Consider the following 20,585-nt stretch of genomic DNA (forward strand, 5'->3'; position numbering starts at 1 on the left):
CTTCAGGCGTTTAGCGTACATCTCCCTGCTGGCCACTCGCAAGCCGGGCAGCTTTCTACGGTTTCCAGGAAAAGCCCTTAGTGTGCCAGTCCTTCTTGAGGTCACCACCTCTTTGCCAGGGTCGAGCTGCAAACTCCTCCGCCCCTGGGACCGCTCGCTGCGATCCCCCGGGGGACCCTGTTACTGCAAAAGTCCTTCTGTCTGGTCACACACTCCCAGGGGTTAACCGCCCCCCGAGACCGTCTCTCTCTGAATCTTCAGCACACCTGGTCCCCGTCAATTCCCCTTCGTTTTACTGTTCCCCAGTCACTTACTGCAGGAAGCGCCGTTCACGGGGTGCAGTAGATCCCACCGCTACCACCAGTTGTCACGGAGTGTGGGGGAGTCCAGGCCCTGCACCCCTCTTCCTGGGATCCACTGAGACTCTCAGCCAGCCAGTAAAACAGAAGGTTTATTGGACAACAGGAACACAGTCCACAACAGAGCTTGTGGGTACAACCAGGACCCCTCAATCACGTCCTTCTGGGGGAGCAGGGAGCTTAGACCCCAGCCCTGGGGTTCCCTGTGTTCCTCCACCCAGCCCCAAACTGAAACTAAACTCCCTCAGCAGGTTCCCTGCTGCAGCCTCTGTTCACATTCCTGGGCAGAGGTGTTACCTCCCCCTCCCCCTCCTGGCTCAGGTGACAGGCTCTCAGGTCTCCCATCCCCAGGGCACATTCCCAGGTCAACACTCCCCCCTCCCTGCTGCGTCACATCGTCACAGCAAGTATCTAGATGAGCTGATGTAGCCCCTGGAAGAGCTCTGCGTACCCCAGGAATACACGTCCCCTTGGTTGAGAACCACTGCCCTGGTGCATGGCATGCGTCTTGGTCCCTGTGTATCTTTGCATGGGGCAGGGTTCAGGACTTGACTCGCTTCCCTTCCTTTAAGCCTATGCAGGGAGGAGGTTGGGAGGAGGGCCCAGGGGGCAGGGCACTAGACTGGGACTCAGGAGACCCCGCAGGGACCGGGATCTGCATGTTGGTTGTCGGTGAGGTTGACGTGATTCCTGTGGCAGCTCCGAGGTAACCAGAGAAACTTGGTGGCAGCTGGAGGCATTTTTAGAAGAATCTGTTCACCGCATTCTCCCCTCTGCGCGTCTCAGGCCTCACGAGGCTGTTGAGAACCCGCTTCCCGTTTCTGTGCCAGTCCCTTCTCTGCTCCGTGTCCCGGGGTCTCTGGCGCGGGGACAGGCAGCGGGGTCTGCAGCTGTCAGCGAGCGGAGCTGCAGGGAGACCCGGTTCTTGGCGGTGTCTCCAGAGCTGGTGACTCGGCTTTGGAGGGATGGGGCCTAGCTTGTGCTCCCGCCATGTGGATAAATCCCTCCCACCCACTCCAGCCCTGTTCCAGGGGGCTGCCGGATCCAGTCCCAGCCGTAGCTGCTGTCAGTGATGGCTACACCCGAGACAGCGCAGGTCAGGGTGAGGGTCTCTCCGGGCTTCACCGTTCCCGGGCCCGACTGGACCGGCTGCACCTGAGCGAGGACACCTGTGGAAAGGGAAAGAAAGCGAGCACAGAATCAGCCACTGAACACCTCTGTGGAGCTGCCCGTAATCCCCCTCCCCTGACACACACACCCCCCGCCCCAGAGAAACTCACAGCTGGGGGCGCAGAACAGGGAAAGGAAAAGCAAGAGAGATTGCAGTCTTGTTTTCATGCAATGAGGGAAACTCCCCAGCGGGCAGGACCGGGCAGTTCTGGGTGGGAGGGAGGGGGAGACTGAGGCTCCTAGAACCAGGGTTTGTATTTAACAGGAACCCCCGGGGCAGGGAGCTGCATGCGGGTTTCAGACAGAGGCTATAAATTAAAAGGGAGATCTCTAGCTAGGCAGTGGTAGCTGGCGGATGGGGGAATCACACCCCCCCCTCATGTCTTAGGATGTAACACAAACCGTATTGAAGTCACAGGAGTCTTTCATAGGGAATCAATGGGCTTTGGATCGGGCACCCAAGTGGGGTTTGCGGGACCTTCCAGCAGGGCTGTCTGCAGAAAGCCCTGGGCATAGCTGAGAAATAAGAGCAACAGAGAGGAGATGCCCAGACGAGTGACACTCTCCTGGGAGCGTCGGAGGGGGAAGGCGCCAGAGCTGCGGGGAGAGAAAGGCTTGGCTGGGGCACCAGAGCATGAGAGACAGCTTCAGTGAATTGGGGCCTGGCGAGAAGATGCAGCTCCTGGGTTTTGTCAGAACAAAGGCTGTGATGACAGGGGCACCGGGGAGAGGCTCAGCCACATGCAGGGGACAAAACTCAGCATCTGACTGAGGGTGGCTGGAAGGAGAAGAGGTCGGTTTAGTGATGGTAATATAGTATTTGGGCCTGTGTATTAGCCTGGGCTAGAACTTTGGGTGCATCTGAGGAAGTGAGCTGTAGCTCACGAAAGCTCATGCTCAGATAAATTGGTTAGTCTCTCAGGTGCCACACGTCCTCCTTTTCGTTTGACTTTTGATATTCGTAGATCCTTAGGAACAGGTGGGAACAAAGACCAAAGACATTGTGCGTTGGGTCTGCCCACGGCCAGGTGGGGTTTATCGCACAATGAGAACAGATAAGGAATAGAGTTAGTGTTGCTGGCCGTGGTGGGAATTTAATATCCGAGCTACACTGAAGGCTGCCCCACTCCTCTCCCAAGCCAAGGTCAAGCAACCAGTGGGGAGGGGCGAAGGGGATGGGGGCAGGTATAAGAAACACTAAAAGCCAAAGAAACGGTGACCCTGGCGGAAACACAACCTCACTCCCTACCCCTCCCATGGGGTACAACAGAGGTGGTGCCCCAGACTCAGGACCGTCCAGAAGGGAACATGACCCTAAACTGTAAGGGGTGGGAGCAGGGGCGTGCTCTACAGGTGTAAATAAGCCTGCTAAGAAAGTGGAGGGGGACAGCTGTGGGGAACAGCTCGGCTGGTGTACAGAGCTGTGGATTATGCTTGCTTGGTAACCTCAATAAACATGGCATTGCCGGCACTCTGGACTCTGGCCTTCTGCTTTCGGTCTGGTGAAGGGAAGCCCTGACAGTAGGGGGGGGGGTGTGAGTGAGCGAGTGAGAGATACTGCCCCCTGCTGGAAGACTTGAAAGTTGCTTGTTCCTCTTTGCATGGGTGGTGTTCCTGTTGTGTGCTTAAGGCGAGGAGATATCTGAGCGTACACAAACCAAGCACACTCACTCCCACGGCCCCAGGCAAACAGCCCCATGCAGGCACTGATACTAGGTGCCAAGTGACTTTGTTTCACTCTGTACTTCCACAACTCCCCCCCCACCCCGCCCCATTCCTATGAGCATGTCAATGTGAACAAATCACTGAGTTTGGTTGGTGACTTTGACATGATTCCCGTGGCAGCTCCCAGGTAAATCGTGTACAGAGGAACTGGGTGGCTTCATTTTCAGAAATAGATGTTTGTACCTGTGTTTTTCACAGTCTCCCCACTGCATCTCTCTCTCTCTGTGAGGGGCTCAACTCTCCCTGTAACCCTGGCCTCACTGGGCTGCTTAGAAACCGTTCCCCCTTTTTGTACCAGTCCCTGCTTTGCTCTGTGTCACTGTGGGGCTCTCTGGTGCAGTAATAGGTGGCGGGGTCTGCAGCTGTCAGCGAGCGGAGCTGCAGGGAGACCTGGTTCTTGGCGGTGTCTCCAGAGATGGTGGCTCGGCCTTGGAGAGACGAGGTAGCCCCTTATATGTGTACACATATCCCATCCACTCCAGCTCCTTTCTGGGGGGCTGCCGGATCCAGTGCCAAAGGGAATTCTGAGCAGAGATGGAGATCCCGGAGACAGCGCAGGTCAGGGTGAGGGTCTCTCCAGGCTTCGCCGCTCCCGGGCTGGACTGGACCAGCTGCATCTGAGAGAGGACACCTGGGGAAAGCAAAGCAGAGCAAAGAGAGAATTAGCAACCAAACAAATCTACAGATCTGTCCCTGATTCCCCCATTGTCCCATAGACACTCACAGGAGAGGGCAGAGAGCAGGGAAAGGAAAAGCAACAGAGATTTCATTCTTGTTTTCCTATAAGGGATATTCCCCAGAGGGCAGGACTGGGCAGTTCTGTGTCTGCGGAGGGACTGGGGCTCCCAGAGCCAGGGGGTTGTGTTTATACAGGAACCCCCCCTGGCTGGGATTTGCATGCGGGTTCTCCAGGGTGGCTATAAGAGATTCCAGGGGGTGAGCGCTCAGGACATGGCAATGTCCCCTAGGGGACAGGGGTCCCCTTTCCACCCCAGACAGACTGTGTGCTCAGCTCAGCCCACATGGAATGGCAGGAGGTGGCTGGGAGGGGAGGAAAGAGGGTGCCAAGGACAGAGCTGTGGGCTGAGACCCAGGAGAACTCGCTAGGACAGGGATTTGACTGCTGGTTTTGCCCAGTGGGGATGAAGTAGCAGGGAGACCCCCTAGCCAGGCAGGGCTGTCTGGTGGGTGACAGAGTCACACCCCCCCTTCTTGTCTTAGGGTGTGACCCAACCACGGGCCTTCCCTCCCCTGGAGCAGGGGCTGCTACAGAATGTGCTTGGCAAAGAAAATAAAAAACATAATCCAGGTACAGCCACTGTCGGCACCAAAGAGACTCTCCTGGGAACGTGGGACGGAGAAGCAGCCGCAGCTGCTGGGAGGGAAAGGCTGGTTTTAGGCACCAGCGAGTGGCACTGCCTTGGTGAAAAGGGAGGGAACGGGCCGTGGAGAGAAGAGGCAACTTCTGGGCCTGGTGAGAGCAAGGCCAGTGAGGGCAGGGCCACAGGAGTGAGATGGACCCTGGAGAAATGTAGCCCCTTTTCATGCAGAATAGAGGGGTGGGTGATTCCTGCTTCGTTGCAGAGAGAAGGAGACATGGTGCACATGGGTGTTTGTGTCACTCCTGTCCCAGCTGCAGGGAACGAATCCTGATCTGTGTTTGTCGTAGCAGGGCACAGGGACAGGACTGTATTCACCCCCCCCCCCCAGCCCTGTAAATATATTCAGTGTCAGCCACTGTTGGAAAAATAGCTTTCAAAGGGCCCTGGAAAATGCTCCCCCCTTTGTACCAGTCTCTGCTTTGCTCCATGTCACTGGGTAGCTCCTAGCACAGGAAGACATGGTGGTTTCCACAGCTGTCAGGGAGCGGCGCTGCAGGGAGACCCGGTTCTTGGCGGTGTCTGCAGACACCATGGGTCGGCCTTGGAGGGACGGGGTGTAGGCTGTGCTCCCGCCATGTGGAAAAATCCCTCCCGCCCACTGCAGCCCTTTTCCAAGAGGCTGCCGGATCCAGGCCTAGACCTAGCTGCTGTCAGGGATGGAGACCCTGAAGACAGCGCAGGTCAGGGTGAGGGTCTCTCTGGGCTTCACCGCTCCCGGGCCGGACTGGACCAGGTGCACCTGAGAGAAGACACCTGGGAAAAGCAAAGCAAGGAGAGAATTAGCCACGGAATGTATCTATGAATTTGTCCCTAATTCCCCCACTGCCCCATAGACACTCAAAAGTGGGGGCAGAGAACAGGGAAAGGAAAAGCCACAGAAATTTCATTCTCATTTTCAGGCAAGGAGGGAAACTCCCCAGCAGGGAGGAATGGGCAGTTCTGTGTCTGGGGAGAGACTAGGCTCCTAGAACCAGGGGGTTGTATTTAAACAGAACCCCCCAGGGCACTCGCTCAGTACATGGCGATGTCCCCTCGGGGATAGGTGTCCCCTTTACACCCCAGAGAGACCATGCACTCAGCTCAGCACGCAAATAAGGACAAGTGATGCCTGTTTGAGGGTAGGAAAGTGGGTCCAGAGGACAGTCGCCAGGGCTGGGACTCAGGAGAACCCCCTAGGCCAGGCATTTCCATGCAGATTTCATCCAGTGAGAATAAACTAGCGGGGAGACCTCTAGGTAGGCCAGTCTGTCTGCTGGGTAGGAGAGACACAGCCCCCTTCATCTCTTAGGGTGTGACCCACAGGCCAGGGAAGTCAATGGGTTTCTCTCCATTGGAGCCGTGGCTACTGCAGAATGTGCTGGGCAAATGAAATAAATACAAGGCATGTCCAGACTCTGCCAACGGAAACGAAGCTCCTGGGAACATCTGAGGGGGACGGAGTGGCAGCCGCAGGGGGAGCGAAAGGCTGGTTTCAGGCTCCAGAGGCTGACAAACAGCTGTAGCTGAAAGGGAGGAACTGGGCATGGAGAGAAGATGCATCTTCTGGGGCGTCCCATCCTGAGAGCTGGGACTGCAGGAGCCCTGAAGGGAGACGCACAATCGAGGGGGAGGAACGGTTTTGTTTGCAGGCGCCACCCTCTCGAGAGACGTGGCCAGCGTCTTGCTCCCTGCTACAGTTGCATCGCTCGTGCAGGTTCACACGCGGCTCCCTGTGCGGGCGGAGCAGGTCCACACTTGGCTCTCCCGCCGGGACAGAGAGAGCAGTGCACCCTGGGTATATCCCACGGCACAACCCACCACCAGCCGCTGCTAGGAATTGTGGGAATGGGGAATGCATCGCAGTGCATCATGGGCGCTGGCTCACTCTCACCTGGTGCGTGTTCTCTCTCCCATCATGCCCTGGGCTTCCCACCGCGTCTTGTGCCGCTGTGAAGTGGGGACCCGCCGTCTCTGCCTGGAGTCGTGGCCCCAGCCCGCTCTCCAGTCTGGGCGTAAGGGCCGGGGGCGCAGGGGGCTGATCACGCAGTATTTCATGAGCCGCGGCGGTGAACAGGAATGGTTGTATTAGCCTCCCCCGTCCCCGCTCTGCTCTCTGGCCCTACCTGGGAGCGGAGCTGCGGGGAGGCCTGGTCTGGGACCCCACACGGCGGGGACGCGGCCCCTTCGCTTCGGGGCTTTCCTAGTCCAGAAGTACCGCTAGGGGGAGAACTGCTGCCCCCTACTGGACAGAGTGAGACTCACACACAGGCAAACCGACCGACACAGGGCTCCTGCCTGATGTTTGTGTAACTAACTGTATTGCCATGAATCTCTCTCTGCTTGTTACTCTAATAAATGTAATGTAACAAATGACCCATTTCCCGGGAAGTCTGCAACGCTTCCTGTGGCAGCGGAAAGGTAAACGGGGTCCGGAGAAACAGGGTGGCCGCTGGAGGCATTTTTACAAGACGTCTCTTAGCGTGCGGCTTGTTCATACTCAGTCGGCTGTGTGTGTCTTCATCTCCGAGGGGCTCAGCGAGCCCTGCTTCTCGGGCCTCAGGAGGCCGCTTCGAGCCGCTTCCCCTTTTTGTACCAGCCCCGCTCTGCCCCGTGTCACCGTGTCTCTCCGGGCGCAGGAATATCTGGCGGTGTCCGCGGCTGTCAGCGAGCGGAGCTGCAGGAAGACCTGGTTCTTGGAGGTGTCCCCAGAGATGGTGACTCGGCCCCGGAGAGACGGGGCGTAGCCTGTCTCCCCGCTGTTATATGGGTACACATATCCCATCCACTCCAGCCCCTTCCCGGGGGGCTGCCGGATCCAGTTCCAGGTGTAGCTGCTGTCAGTGATGGAAACACCCCAGACAGCGCAGGTCAGGGTGAGGGTCTCTCCGGGCTTCACCGTTCCCGGGCCCCACTGGACCAGCTGCACCTGAGAGAGGACACCTGGGAAAAGGAAACAAAGTGCGGAAAGTATTAGCACCGAACAAATCTATGGTTCTGCCCCTAATTCCCCCACTGCCCCATAGACACTTACATGTGGGGGTGGAGAACAGGGAAAGGAAAAGCAACAGAGACTTCATTCTAGTTTTCACGCAATGAGGGAAACTCCCCAGCGGGCAGGACCGGGCAGTTCTGTGTCTGGGGAGAGACTGAAGCTCATAGAGTCAGTGGTTTGTATTTAAACAGCAACCCCGTGGGGAGGGATTTGCATGCGAGTTGCACCCAGCGGATATAAGGCGACAGGGAGCCATCTAGGTGAGTATTGTCTGGTGGAATCAAGGGAAACACGTCTTCATCCCGTCTTGGCTGGGATGGAGAGGGCGCTAAACTTTCCATCTTTCCCTGTCTGTGCCCTTACATTATTTTTTTTCTGTTTCACATAATTCTCCTGGCACGTCGGGTTATGCCGATCCACATTTTCACTGAAGTTGTGTCTCACAACAGAACTTTGGGACAGTGTTTTGTGGGACATCAGGCAGACGTTGCTCTGGATGGGGCACGCGTAGAAAGAAATTACCTAAAGCTTCTTTTGTTTAATACAACCGTTTATGTATTGTGTTCATATTCGATTCACTTTGGGTTAGTCTATAAGTGTGTGTGTGAGTGTCAGAAAGAGAGAGAGAGAAGATTTTATTTTTGGTATCTGGTGTTCAAATTCGATTTACTGCGTCAGTCTGTGTGTGTGTGTGTGTGCAGGGGGATCGCTGTGCATGAGTTCGTGTTCATGTGAACGTGCGTGTCACAACCAGGATACGATATCCATCTAAAAGGGGTCTCACTGCACTGCATAGAATCTGGTCCCCCCTTTTAAGGAGTTAGATAATTAAATAATGTTAAAAATCTGGTCCTAAGAACATTACAGTTCCACTTATTTTGATTCTATATTGTCAACGTTCTTCCTGTCAAGATAAAGAATCACTTTACTTCAGCTGTCCAAAACCATCATTTTATTTTTTTTCCATTATACCTTTCCCCTAACCATAACCCTAACCATAGCCATAACCCTTGTGACTGGTTCAGTCACAGAGACCCCCTTGGGACTGTCACCTAATGTGCTGAAGTTATCTCTGAGCCTGTTTTCCCTGCCAGCTTGGGACTCCAGAACCCTGCCTTGTTGACCCAGACACGCTAGCCTGCTGCAAACACAGACCTGGGTCTGGTCCACACCCCCAAAGCCACAGGCTTTAACCAAAAACTGCTCAGCAGGTCACCTATCTCCAGCACCCAGGCACCGAGTTCCCAATGGAATCCAAACCCCAAATAAATCCGTTTTACTCTGTATAAAGCTTATACAGGGTAAACTCATAAATTGTCTGCCCTCTATAACACTGATAGAGAGATATACACAGCTGTTTGCTCCCCCAGGTATTAATCACTTACTCTGGGTTCACTAATAAACAAAAGTGATTTTATTAAGTATAAAAAGTAGGATTCAAGTGGTTCCAAGTAAAAACAGACAGAAGAAAGTAAGATACCAAGCAAAAGAAAGCAAAAACACGCCAGTCTAAGCCTAACACATTAAGAAACTGTTTACAGGTAAAATCTCACCCTCAGAGATGTTGCAAGTTTCTTTTACAGACTACAAAAAGAAAAGGAGGACTTGTGGCACCTTAGAGACTAACAAATTTATTTGAGCAATAAGCTTTCGTGAGCTACAGCTCACTTCATCAGATGCATTCCAATGAATGCATCCAATGAAGTGAGCTGTAGCTCATGAAAGCTTATGCTCAAATAAATTTGTTAGTCTCTAAGGTGCCACAAGTCCTCTTTTTCTTTTTGCAGATACAGACGAACACAGCTACTACTCTGAAACCTTTCACAGACTAGACTCCTTCATAGTGTGGGCCCAATCCTTTCCCCTGGTACAGTCCTTGTTAGTTCCAGCAGACATCTTAGATGGAAAGCAGGGGCTTTCTTATGACTGGCTGCCTCCTTTGTTCTGTTCCACACCCTTTTATAGCTTTGGCACAAGGTGGGAATATTTTGACTCTCTGGGTCTCCACCCCTCTTTCTAAATGGAAGAGTACCAGATTTAAGATGGATTCCAGTATCATGTGACATGGTCACATATCACTGTAAGACCTCATTCTTCATTACCCATAGGCTGGCCTACAGGTCCACAGGAAGGCTTGCAGGTAAATAAACCATCTACAACCAATTGTCCTAGTGAATGGGAGCCATGAAGATTCTAAACCACCATTAATGGCCCACACTTTGCATAGTTACAAGAGGACCTCAGAGTTATACTTCATATTTCTAGCTTCAGAGACAAGAATGATACATGCATACAAATAGGATGAAAACAAACAGTAGATTATAAGCTTTGTAATGACACCTTACAAGAGACCTTTTGCATGAAGCATATTCCAGTTACAACATATTCACACTCATTAGCATATTTCCATAAAGCATATGGAGTGCAACGTCACAACCCTAACACTAACCCTGCATTTATCTCTAACCCTGGCCCTATTCCTAACTCTATCTTCTAGAGTTAGGGATGTCTGTTTTTTGGCAGCCTGTCCCACCCCTCCAACCCTGCTGGATCCATGACCAATGGCAACACCCACTAAGGACTGTAGACCTGGAGGAATTGGACGCAGTGACCAGGAACAATTACACAACATTCCCTGGGCACCTCTAAGACGCAATACTTCCCTTCTCGCAAGCACAAAGTCTGAGTGTAGCAAAAACTTTTAATAAAAGGAGGGCTCAGTATTAATTTTGGAAAACACTGCAACTAGGGTTCATAAACACAAACCTTGAGCTAAAGACCCACCCCAAGTAAGTTGGGCAGTGTCCTTTTCCCCTCAGGGTCTTAAGTCCAGCAACCCAAAAGTCCCTTTAACGTGCCCGACCCTTCTCTGTACTGCACTCACTGTTGCTGTTCTTGGCCAGTGCAGCCCTGGAGTTCAGAGGTTCATCTGCAGAGTTCACCTCCCACTCTGTGTGGAAGGCAGGGGTGGGGGTAAGGAGGCACCTTACACACTACACTGCTCAGGCGTTCACTCATCACCCCAACGGCTGCCTCCCACGCCTCTGCGGGGCTCTGCTCTGGCCATCTCTGCCAGCCACCCTGCTAGCCACTTGCCACGCCTCTCCGCCAGTCGCCCTGCTGGTCGTGCCTCTCCACCAGCTGCCCTGCTGGCCACTTGCCACACCTCACCACCAGCGGCTCACTCACCAAGATGTCTTCAGGGCCCTCTCCCACACTTAACACATCTCTCAGTGATTTCAGCTGTTAATGGGGGTCCCTCACTGCTGGTGCATAATGGGCAGTCTCTTGCAATAGAGACACTGTCCCAAAGTCCCACCCAGAGGAATTGCTCAATCCCACGCAGATGCTTAGAGATGAACAATCCGGATTCTCCCCTGCTCTGCACCTTGTGATCCGTTTTTAACCTCTGCGAAGTGGATGGGCTGTGGGCCTCTTCTGATGTACAGCCCATCCTACACTTTCAGAACAGGGGCAGTCTGTCTCAGCCTGAAGTTGTGGCTGCTTCCCCACCAGGCAACCTGTGGAACTCCTTGCCAGAGGATGTTGTGAAGGGCAAGACTACAACTGGGTTCAAAAAGGAGTTAGAAAAGTCCATGGAGGATAGGTCCATCAATGGCTATTAGCAGGGATGGTGTCCCTAGTCTCTGTTTCCCAGAAGCTGGGAATGGGTGACAGGGGATGGACCACTTAGAATCATAGAATCATAGAATATCAGGGTTGGAAGGGACCTCAGGAGGTATCTAGTCCAAACCCCTGCTCAAAGCAGGACCAATCCCCAACTAAATCATCCCAGCCAGGGCTTTGTCAAGCCTGACCTTAAAAATATCTAAGGAAGGAGACTCCACCACCTCCCTAGGTAACACATTCCAGTGCTTCACCACCCTCCTAGTGAAAAAGTTTTTCCTAATATCCAACCTAAACCTCCCCCACTGCAACTTGAGACCATTGCTACTTGTTCTGTCATCAGCTACCACTGAGAACAGTCTAGAGCCATCCTCTATGGAACCACCTCTCAGGTAGTTGAAAGCAGCTATCAAATCCCCCCTCATTCTTCTCTTCTCTGCAGACTAAACAATCCCAGTTCCCTCAGCCTCGCCTCATATGTCATGTGTTCCAGTCCCCTAATCATTTTTGTTGCCCTCCGCTGGATGTTTTCCAATTTTTCCACATCCTTCTTGTAGTGTGGGGCCCAAAACTGGACACAGTACTCCAGATGAGGCCTCACCAATGTCGAATAGAGGGGAACGATCACGTCCCTCGATCTGCTCGCTATGCCCCTACTTATACATCCCAAAATGCAATTGGCCTTCTTGGCAACAAGGGCACACTGCTGACTCATATCCAGCTTCTCGTCCACTGTCACCCCTAGGTCCTTTTCTGCAGAACTGCTGCCTAGCCATTCGGTCCCTAGTCTGTAGCTGTGCTTTGGGTTCTTCCGTCCTAAGTGCAGGACCCTGCACTTATCCTTATTGAACCTCATCAGATTTCTTTTGGCCCAATCCTCCAATTTGTCTAGGTCCTTCTGTATCCTATCCCTCCCCTCCAGCGTATCTACCACTCCTCCCAGTTTAGTATCATCCGCAAATTTGCTGAGAGTGCAATCCACACCATCCTCCAGATCATTTATGAAGATATTGAACAAAACCGGCCCCAGGACCGACCCTTGGGGCACTCCACTTGATACCGGCTGCCAACTAGACATGGAGCCATTGATCACTACCCGTTGAGCCCGACAATCTAGCCAGCTTTCTACCCACCTTATAGTGCATTCATCCAGCCCATACTTCCTTAACTTGCTGACAAGAATACTGTGGGAGACCGTGTCAAAAGCTTTGCTAAAGTCAAGAAACAATACATCCACTGCTTTCCCTTCATCCACAGAACCAGTAATCTCATCATAAAAGGCGATTAGATTAGTCAGGCATGACCTTCCCTTGGTGAATCCATGCTGGCTGTTCCTGATCACTTTCCTCTCATGCAAGTGCTTCAGGATTGATTCTTTGAGGACCTGCTCCATGATTTTTCCAGGGACTGAGGTGAGGCTGACTGGCCTGTAGTTCCCAGGATCCTCCTTCTTCCCTTTTTTAAAGATTGGCACTACATTAGACTTTTTCCAGTCATCCGGGACTTCCCCGGTTCGCCACGAGTTTTCAAAGATAATGGCCAATGGCTCTGCAATCACAACCGCCAATTCCTTCAGCACTCTCGGATGCAACTCGTCCGGCCCCATGGACTTGTGCACGTCCAGCTTTTCTAAATAGTCCCTAACCACCTCTATCTCCACAGAGGGCTGGCCATCTCATCCCCATTTTGTGATGCCCAGCGCAGCAGTCTGGGAGCTGACCTTGTTAGTGAAAACAGAGGCAAAAAAAGCATTGAGTACATTAGCTTTTTCCACATCCTCTGTCACTAGGTTGCCTCCCTCATTCAGTAAGGGGCCCACACTTTCCTTGGCTTTCTTCTTGTTGCCAACATACCTGAAGAAACCCTTCTTGTTACTCTTGACATCTCTGGCTAGCTGCAGCTCCAGGTGCGATTTGGCCCTCCTGATAACATTCCTACATGCCCGAGCAATATTTTTATACTCTTCCCTGGTCATATGTCCAACCTTCCACTTCTTGTAAGCTTCTTTTTTATGTTTAAGATCCGCTAGGATTTCACCATTAAGCCAAGCTGGTCGCCTGCCATATTTACTATTCTTTCGACTCATTGGGATGGTTTGTCCCTGTAACCTCAGCAGGGATTCCTTGAAATACAGCCAGCTCTCCTGGACTCCTTTCCCCTTCAAGTTAGTCCCCCAGGGGATCCTGGCCATCCGTTCCCTGAGGGAGTCGAAGTCTGCTTTCCTGAAGTCCAGGGTCCGTATCCTGCTGCTTACCTTTCTTCCCTGCGTCAGGATCCTGAACTCAACCAACTCATGGTCACTGCCTCCCAGATTCCCATCCACTTTTGCTTCCCCCACTAATTCTACCCGGTTTGTGAGCAGCAGGTCAAGAAAAGCGCCCCCCCTAGTTGGCTCCTCTAGCACTTGCGCCAGGAAATTGTCCCCTACGCTTTCCAAAAACTTCCTGGATTGTCTATGCACCGCTGTACTGCTCTCCCAGCAGATATCAGGAAAATTAAAGTCACCCATGAGAATCAGGGCATGCGATCTAGTAGCTTCCGTGAGCTGCCGGAAGAAAGCCTCATCCACCTCATCCCCCTGGTCCGGTGGTCTATAGCAGACTCCCACCACTACATCACTCTTGTTCCTCACACTTCTAAACTTAATCCAGAGACACTCAGGTTTTTCTGCAGTTTCGTTGGTTGGTGTAGATGACCTCCTAAGGTCCCTTCCAATCTTAATCTTCTATGACTCTATGTCAGTCCGTGGCACCATGTGAGGGTAGGATGGCGGGACCACAGGGCCCGGACTGAGACTCTGAACAACGCACTGGAAAAGGGATTTGCATGGAGGTTTCACCCAATTGGGATAAGCTGGCAGAGATACCTCCGGCTAGGCAGACCTATCTGTTGAGTTAGAGAGAGTTACATGTTCTTCATGTCTTAAGTTGTGATCCAAAGTCCAATGAAGTCAATGGTTGTCTGTGCACTGGAGCAGTGGCTACTGCAAAATGAGCTGGACAAATAATGGACTAAAATACAAACAATGAACAGACAGTGTCAATAGAAATGAGACTCTCCTGGGAATGTGTGAACATAAGAACATAAGAACATAAGAACGGCCATACTGGGTCAGACCAAAGGTCCATCTAGCCCAGTATCCTGTCTGCCGACAGTGGCCCGTGCCAGGTGCCCTAGAGGAAATGAACAGAACAGGTAATCATCAAGAGTTTAATTGAGTTCAGGATCCTGACACAGGAAGAAAGGAGAGCAGCAGAATACAGACCCTGGACTTCAGAAAAGCAGACTTTGACTCCCTCAGGGAACTGATGGGCAAGATCCCCTGGGAGAATAACATAAGGGTGAAAGGAGTCCAGGAGAGCTGGCTGTATTTTAAAGAATCCTTATTGAGGTTACAGGGACAAACCATCCCGATGTGTAGAAAGAATAGTAAATATGGTAGGCGAGCAGTTTGGCTTAACAGTGAAATCCTTGCTGATCTTACACACAAAAAAGAAGCTTACAGGAAGTGGAAGATTGGACAAATGACCAGGGAAGAGTATAAAAATATTGCTCAGGCATGCAGGAGTGAAATGAGGAAGGCCAAATCACACCTGGAGTTGCAGCTAGCAAGAGATGTCAAGAGTAACAAGAAGGGTTTCTTCAGGTATGTTAGCAACAAGAAGAAAGTCAAGCAAAGTGTGGACCCCTTACTGAATGAGGGAGGCAACCTAGTGACAGAGGATGTGAAAAAAGCTAATGTACTCAATGCTTTTTTTGCCTCTGTCTTCACGAACAAGGTCAGCTCCCAGACTGCTGCACTGGGCAGCACAGCATGGGGAGGAGGTGACCAGCCCTCTGTGGAGAAAAAAGTGGTTTGGGACTATTTAGAAAAACTGGATGAGCACAAGTCCATGGGGCCAGATGCGAGAGTGCTAAAGGAGTTGGCGGATGTGATTGCAGAGCCATTGGCCATTATCTTTGAAAACTCCTGGCGATCAGGGGAAGTCCCGGACGACTGGAAAAAGGCTAATGTAGTGTCCATCTTTAAAAAGGGGAAGAAGGAGGATCCTGGGAACTACAGGCCACTCAGCCTCACCTCAGTCCCTGGAAAAATCATGGAGCAGGTCCTCAAGGAATCAATTCTGAAGCACTTGCATGAGAGGAAAGTGATCAGGAACAGTCAGCATGGATTCACCAAGGGCAAGTCATGCCTGACTAATCTAATTGCCTTCTATGACGAGATAACTGGCTCTGTGGATGAGGGGAAAGTGGTGGTCATGTTGTTCCTTGACTTTAGCAAAGCTTTTGACACGGTCTCCCACAGTATTCTTGCCAGCAAGTTAAAGAAGTATGGACTGGATGAATGGACTATAAGGTGGATAGAAAGTTGGCTAGATTGTCGGGCTCAACGGGTAGTAATCAATAGCTCCATGTCTAGTTGGCAGATGGTATCAAGCGGAGTGCCCCAAGGTTTGGTCCTGGGGCCGGTTTTGTTCAATATCTTCATTAATGATCTGGAGGATGGTGTGGATTGCACCCTCAGCAAGTTTGCAGATGACACTAAATTGGGAGGACAGGTAGATACGCTGGAGGGGAGGGATAGGATACAGAGGGCCCTAGACAAATTGGAGGATTGGGCCAAAAGAAATCTGATGAGGTTCAACAAGGACAAGTGCAGAGTCCTGCACTTAGGACGGAAGAATCCCATGCATGGCTACAAACTAGGGACTGAATGCTCGGCAGCAGTTCTGCAGAAAAGGACCTAGGGGTTACAGTGGACGAGAAGCTGGATATGAGTCAACAGTGTGCCCTTGTTGCCAAGAAGGCCAATGGCATTTTGGGATGTATATGTAGGGGCATTGCCAGCAGATCGAGGGACGTGATCGTTCCCCTCTATTCAACATTAATGAGGCCTCATCTGGAGTACTGTGTCCAGTTTTGGGCCCCACACTACAAGAAGGATGTGGAAAAATTGGAAAACACCCAGCGGAGGGCAACAAAAATGATTAGGGGACTGGAACACATGACATATGAGGCGAGGCTGAGGGAACTGGGATTGTTTAGTCTGCAGAGAAGAGAAGAATGAGGGGGGATTTGATAGCTGCTTTCAACTACCTGAGAGGTGGTTCCATAGAGGATGGCTCTAGACTGTTCTCAGTGGTAGCTGATGACAGAACAAGTAGCAATGGTCTCAAGTTGCAGTGGGGGAGGTTTAGGTTGGATATTAGGAAAAACTTTTTCACTAGGAGGGTGGTGAAGCACTGGAATGTGTTACCTAGGGAGGTGGTGGAGTCTCCTTCCTTAGATATTTTTAAGGTCAGGCTTGACAAAGCCCTGGCTGGGATGATTTAGTTGGGGATTGGTCCTGCTTTGAGCAGGGGTTTGGACTAGATACCTCCTGAGGTCCCTTCCAACCCTGATATTCTATGATTCTATGATTCTAAGTGGTCCATCCCCTGTCACCCATTCCCAGCTTCTGGGAAACAGAGACTAGGGACACCATCCCTGCTAATAGCCATTGATGGACCTATCCTCCATGGACTTTTCTAACTCCTTTTTGAACCCAGTTGTAGTCTTGCCCTTCACAACATCCTCTGGCAAGGAGTTCCACAGGTTGCCTGGTGGGGAAGCAACCACAACTTCAGGCTGAGACAGACTGCCCCTGTTCTGAAAGTGTAGGATGGGCTGTACATCAGAAGAGGCCCACAGCCCATCCACTTCGCAGAGGTTAAAAACGGATCACAAGGTGCAGAGCAGGGGAGAATCCGGATTGTTCATCTCTAAGCATCTGCGTGGGATTGAGCAATTCCTCTGGGTGAACTCTGCCTTGTGTTTGGAAGTGACGGTGTAACTGAGGCACCGAGTGTACCTGTAAAAGTGGATTTCTGTCTGGGAATAAAGACACATTACAAATACTGGTATAAAACCAATCACAATATACTATTTGTTTAGCTCTGCCACTTCTTCCTGAGCCGCTACAGTGAAAATTAAAAAAAGCAAGAATCTAATTGTCGCTGGTGTTGGAGGAGGAAATTCTCAGGGTGAATAGCTGGTAACCAAACCGACACAGGGGGCTGGGGATTGTGTTTCCAGGTGCAGCCTGGGCAGAGAGGGACACAGATTTAAACAGGAAGCTATCACCGTAATTTACATATTTCCCCCTTTATAAGTGGTACAAACATCTTTCATTGATCACCAGAATGATGGTAACTAAGGCTCAGAGGGGACTCCGTCTTTGTGTTTGTGCAGCGCCTAACAAAGTGTGCTGCGGTCTTGAATATACCTTTGCCGAAAGGAAAACAATTACCAGTTGCCTTCTTTGACCTCAAATCTCTAGACAAGGTGTGACATTATGCAATTAAAATATGGCCATATAGATCATTCTTGCAACCACTGTTATATATTTGCAACAAATCTTGTACAAAATGTGGCATGTAAGATGTCTATGGAAAGGTTATGATCTGCTGGTTATGATTATACTCTCCGCATGCATGTATCATTTTTGTTTTCAAAGTTATGAATATTGGCTTTATGTCTGGATTTCAAATGTTTGCTCCTGGAGTAACGCCCACAAGGTAGTTAGCCAGCATATCTTGGAGGGACCATTCAAATTGGTTGCCACTCAAAAGGACACTGAACTCAGGACAGCCCATGAGAGATGCCTATCTACAGATAATGGCTTTCTAGATAATGGCTTTCTGCTATGCCTAAGCAAGATCGAGGCTCAGCAGTGAATCCTCAGGTGTAAATGGCAGGTGAGTAGGAGGGAAGCAGCTGGGGATGAGAGAACATGGTGAGAGTTGGGGTTTGCCTGTGTGTGATTTCCTTGTTTAACCCTTAGCCCTGGTCTACACTAGGAGTTTAGGTTGAATTTAGCAGCATTAAATCAATGTAAACCTGCACCTGTCCACATGATGAAGCCCTTTTTTCCGACTTAAAGGGCTCTTAAAATCAATTTCCTTAATCCACCTCTGACAAGTGGATTAGCGCTTAAATCGGCCTTGCCGGGTCGAATTTGGGGTACTGTGGATGCAACTAGACGGTATTGGCCTCCGGGAGCTATCCCAGAGTGCTCTATTGTGACCGCTCTGGACAGCACTCTCAACTTAGATGCACTAGCCAGGTAGACAAGAAAAGGCCCGCGAACTTTTGAATTTCAATTTCCTGTTTGCATGGTCACCTGCAGCTTGCCACGCTGGCCAGAGCTCATCAGCAGAGGTGACCACGATGGAGTCCCAGAATCGCAAAAGAGCTCCAGCATGGACCGAACGGGAGGTATGGGATCTGATCGCTGTATGGGGAGAGGAATCCGTGCTATCAGAACTCCATTCCAGTTTTCAAAATGCCAAAACATTTGTCAAAATCTCCCAGGGCATGAAGGACAGAGGCCATAACAGGGACCTGAAGCAGTACCGCGTGAAACTTAAGGAGCTGAGGCAAGCCTACCAGAAAACCAGAGAGGCAAACGGCCGCTCTGGGTCAGAGCCCCAAACATGCCGCTTCTATGATGAGCTGCATGCCATTTTAGGGGGTTCTGCCACCACTACCCCAGCCGTGTTGTTTGACTCCTTCAAATGAGATGGAGGCAACACAGAAGCAGGTTTTGGGGACGAGGAAGATGATGATGATGGAGTTGTAGATAGCTCACAGCAAGCAAGTGGAGAAACCAGTTTTCCTGACAGCCTGGAACTGTTTCTCACCCTGGACCTGGAGGCAGTACCCCCCGCACCCACCCAAGGCTGCCTCCCGGACCCGCCAGGCGGAGAAGGGACCTCTGGTGAGTGTACCTTTTAAAATACTATACATGGTTTAAAAGCAAGTATGTTTAATGATTAATTTGCCCTGGCATTTGCAGCTCTCCCAGATGTACTCCCAAAGCCTTTGCAAAAGGTTTCTGGGGAGGGCAGCCTTATTGCGTCCTTCATGGTAGGACACTTTACCACACCAGGCCAGTAGCACGTACTCGGGAATCATTGTATAACAAAGCATTGCAGTGTATGTTTGCTGGCGTTCAAACAACATCCGTTCTTTATCTCTCTGTGTTATTCTCAGGAGAGTGATATCATTCATGGTCACCTGGTTGAAATAGGGTGCTTTTCTTAAGGGGACATGCAGAGGTGCCCGTTCCTGCTGGGCTGTTTGCCTGTGGCTGAACAGAAATGTTCCCCGCTGTTAGCCGGGGGCGGGGGTGAGGGGCTAGCCAAGTGCTGGCGGGAGGCAAAATGCGACTTTGGAACGAAAGCACATGTGCTGTGTATGTAATGTTAACAGCAAGATTTACCGTGAAAGAGTGTAGCCATTGTTCTAGAAAATGTGTCTTTTTAAATACCTCTGTCTCTTTTTTTTTCTCCACCAGTTGCATGTGTTTCAATGATCACAGGATCTTTTCTTTCCCAGAGGCTAGTGAAGATTAGAAGGCGAAAAAAATGCAGTCGTGATGAAAATGTTCTCTGAGCTCATGGTGTCCTCCCACACTGACATAGCACAGACGACTGCGTGGAGGCAGACAATGTCAGAGTGCAGGAAAGCACAATATGACTGGGAGGAGAGGTGGCGGGCTGAAGAGAGTAAGCGGGAGGCTGAAGAGAGGGCTGAAGCTCAAATGTGGCGGCAGCATGATGAGAGAAGGCAGGATTCAATGCTGAGGCTGCTGGAGGATCAAACCAATATGCTCCAGCGTATGGTTGAGCTGCAGGAAAGGCAGCAGGAGCACAGACCACTGCTAAAGCCCCTGTGTAACCAACCACCCTCCTCCCCAGGTTCCATAGCCTCCTCACCCAGATGCCCAAGAACGCATTGGGGGGGCCTCCGGCCACCCGGCCACTCCACCCCAGAGGATTGCCCAAGCAACAGAAGGCTGGCATTCAATAAGTTTTAAAGTTTTAAACTTTTAAAGTGCTGTATGGCCTTGTCATTCCCTCCTCCACCACCCCTCCTGGGCTACCTTGGTAGTTATCCCCCTATTTGTGTGATGAATGAATAAAGAATGCATGAATGTGAAGCAACAATGACTTTATTGCCTCTGACAGCGGTGATTGAAGGGAGGAGGGGAGGGTGGTTAGCTTACAGGAAAGTAGAGTGAACCAAGGGGCGGTGGGTTTCATCATGGAGAAACAAACAGAACTTTCACACCGTAGCCTGTCCAGTCATGAAACTGGTTTTCAAAGCTTCTCTGATGCGTACCGCGCCCTCCTGTGCTCTTCTAACCGTCCTGGTGTCTGGCTGTGCGAAACCAGCAGCCGGGAAATTTGCCTCAACCTCCCACCCCGCCATAAACGTCTCCCCCTTACTCTCACAGATATTGTGGAGCACACAGCAAGCAGTAATAACAGTGGGAATATTGGTTTCGCTGAGGTTAAGCGAGTCAGT

The 20,585-nt window shown here is 51.3% G+C and overlaps 1 protein-coding gene across 2 annotated transcripts in view; it reads left to right on the forward strand.

Annotated features, from left to right (window-relative positions):
- Positions 1-20,218, forward strand: part of LOC311529603 (uncharacterized protein) — a 49,627-nt gene extending 29,409 nt beyond the window's left edge. For both annotated transcript variants that reach the window (XR_014713848.1, XM_084645660.1), the window contains 2 exons: positions 18,403-18,993; positions 19,573-20,218. Coding sequence is in view for 1 of the 2 variants with exons in the window: in XM_084645660.1 (XP_084501786.1) it covers positions 18,403-18,794 (392 nt within the window). In the remaining variant the exon portion in view is untranslated. The remainder of the gene's footprint in view (positions 1-18,402; positions 18,994-19,572) is intronic.
- The last annotated feature ends 367 nt before the right edge of the window (positions 20,219-20,585 follow it).

Source organism: Lepidochelys olivacea (assembly GCF_965140295.1).
Source record: "Lepidochelys olivacea isolate rLepOli2 genome assembly, chromosome: 13".
Classification (NCBI taxonomy): Eukaryota; Metazoa; Chordata; order Testudines; family Cheloniidae; genus Lepidochelys; species Lepidochelys olivacea.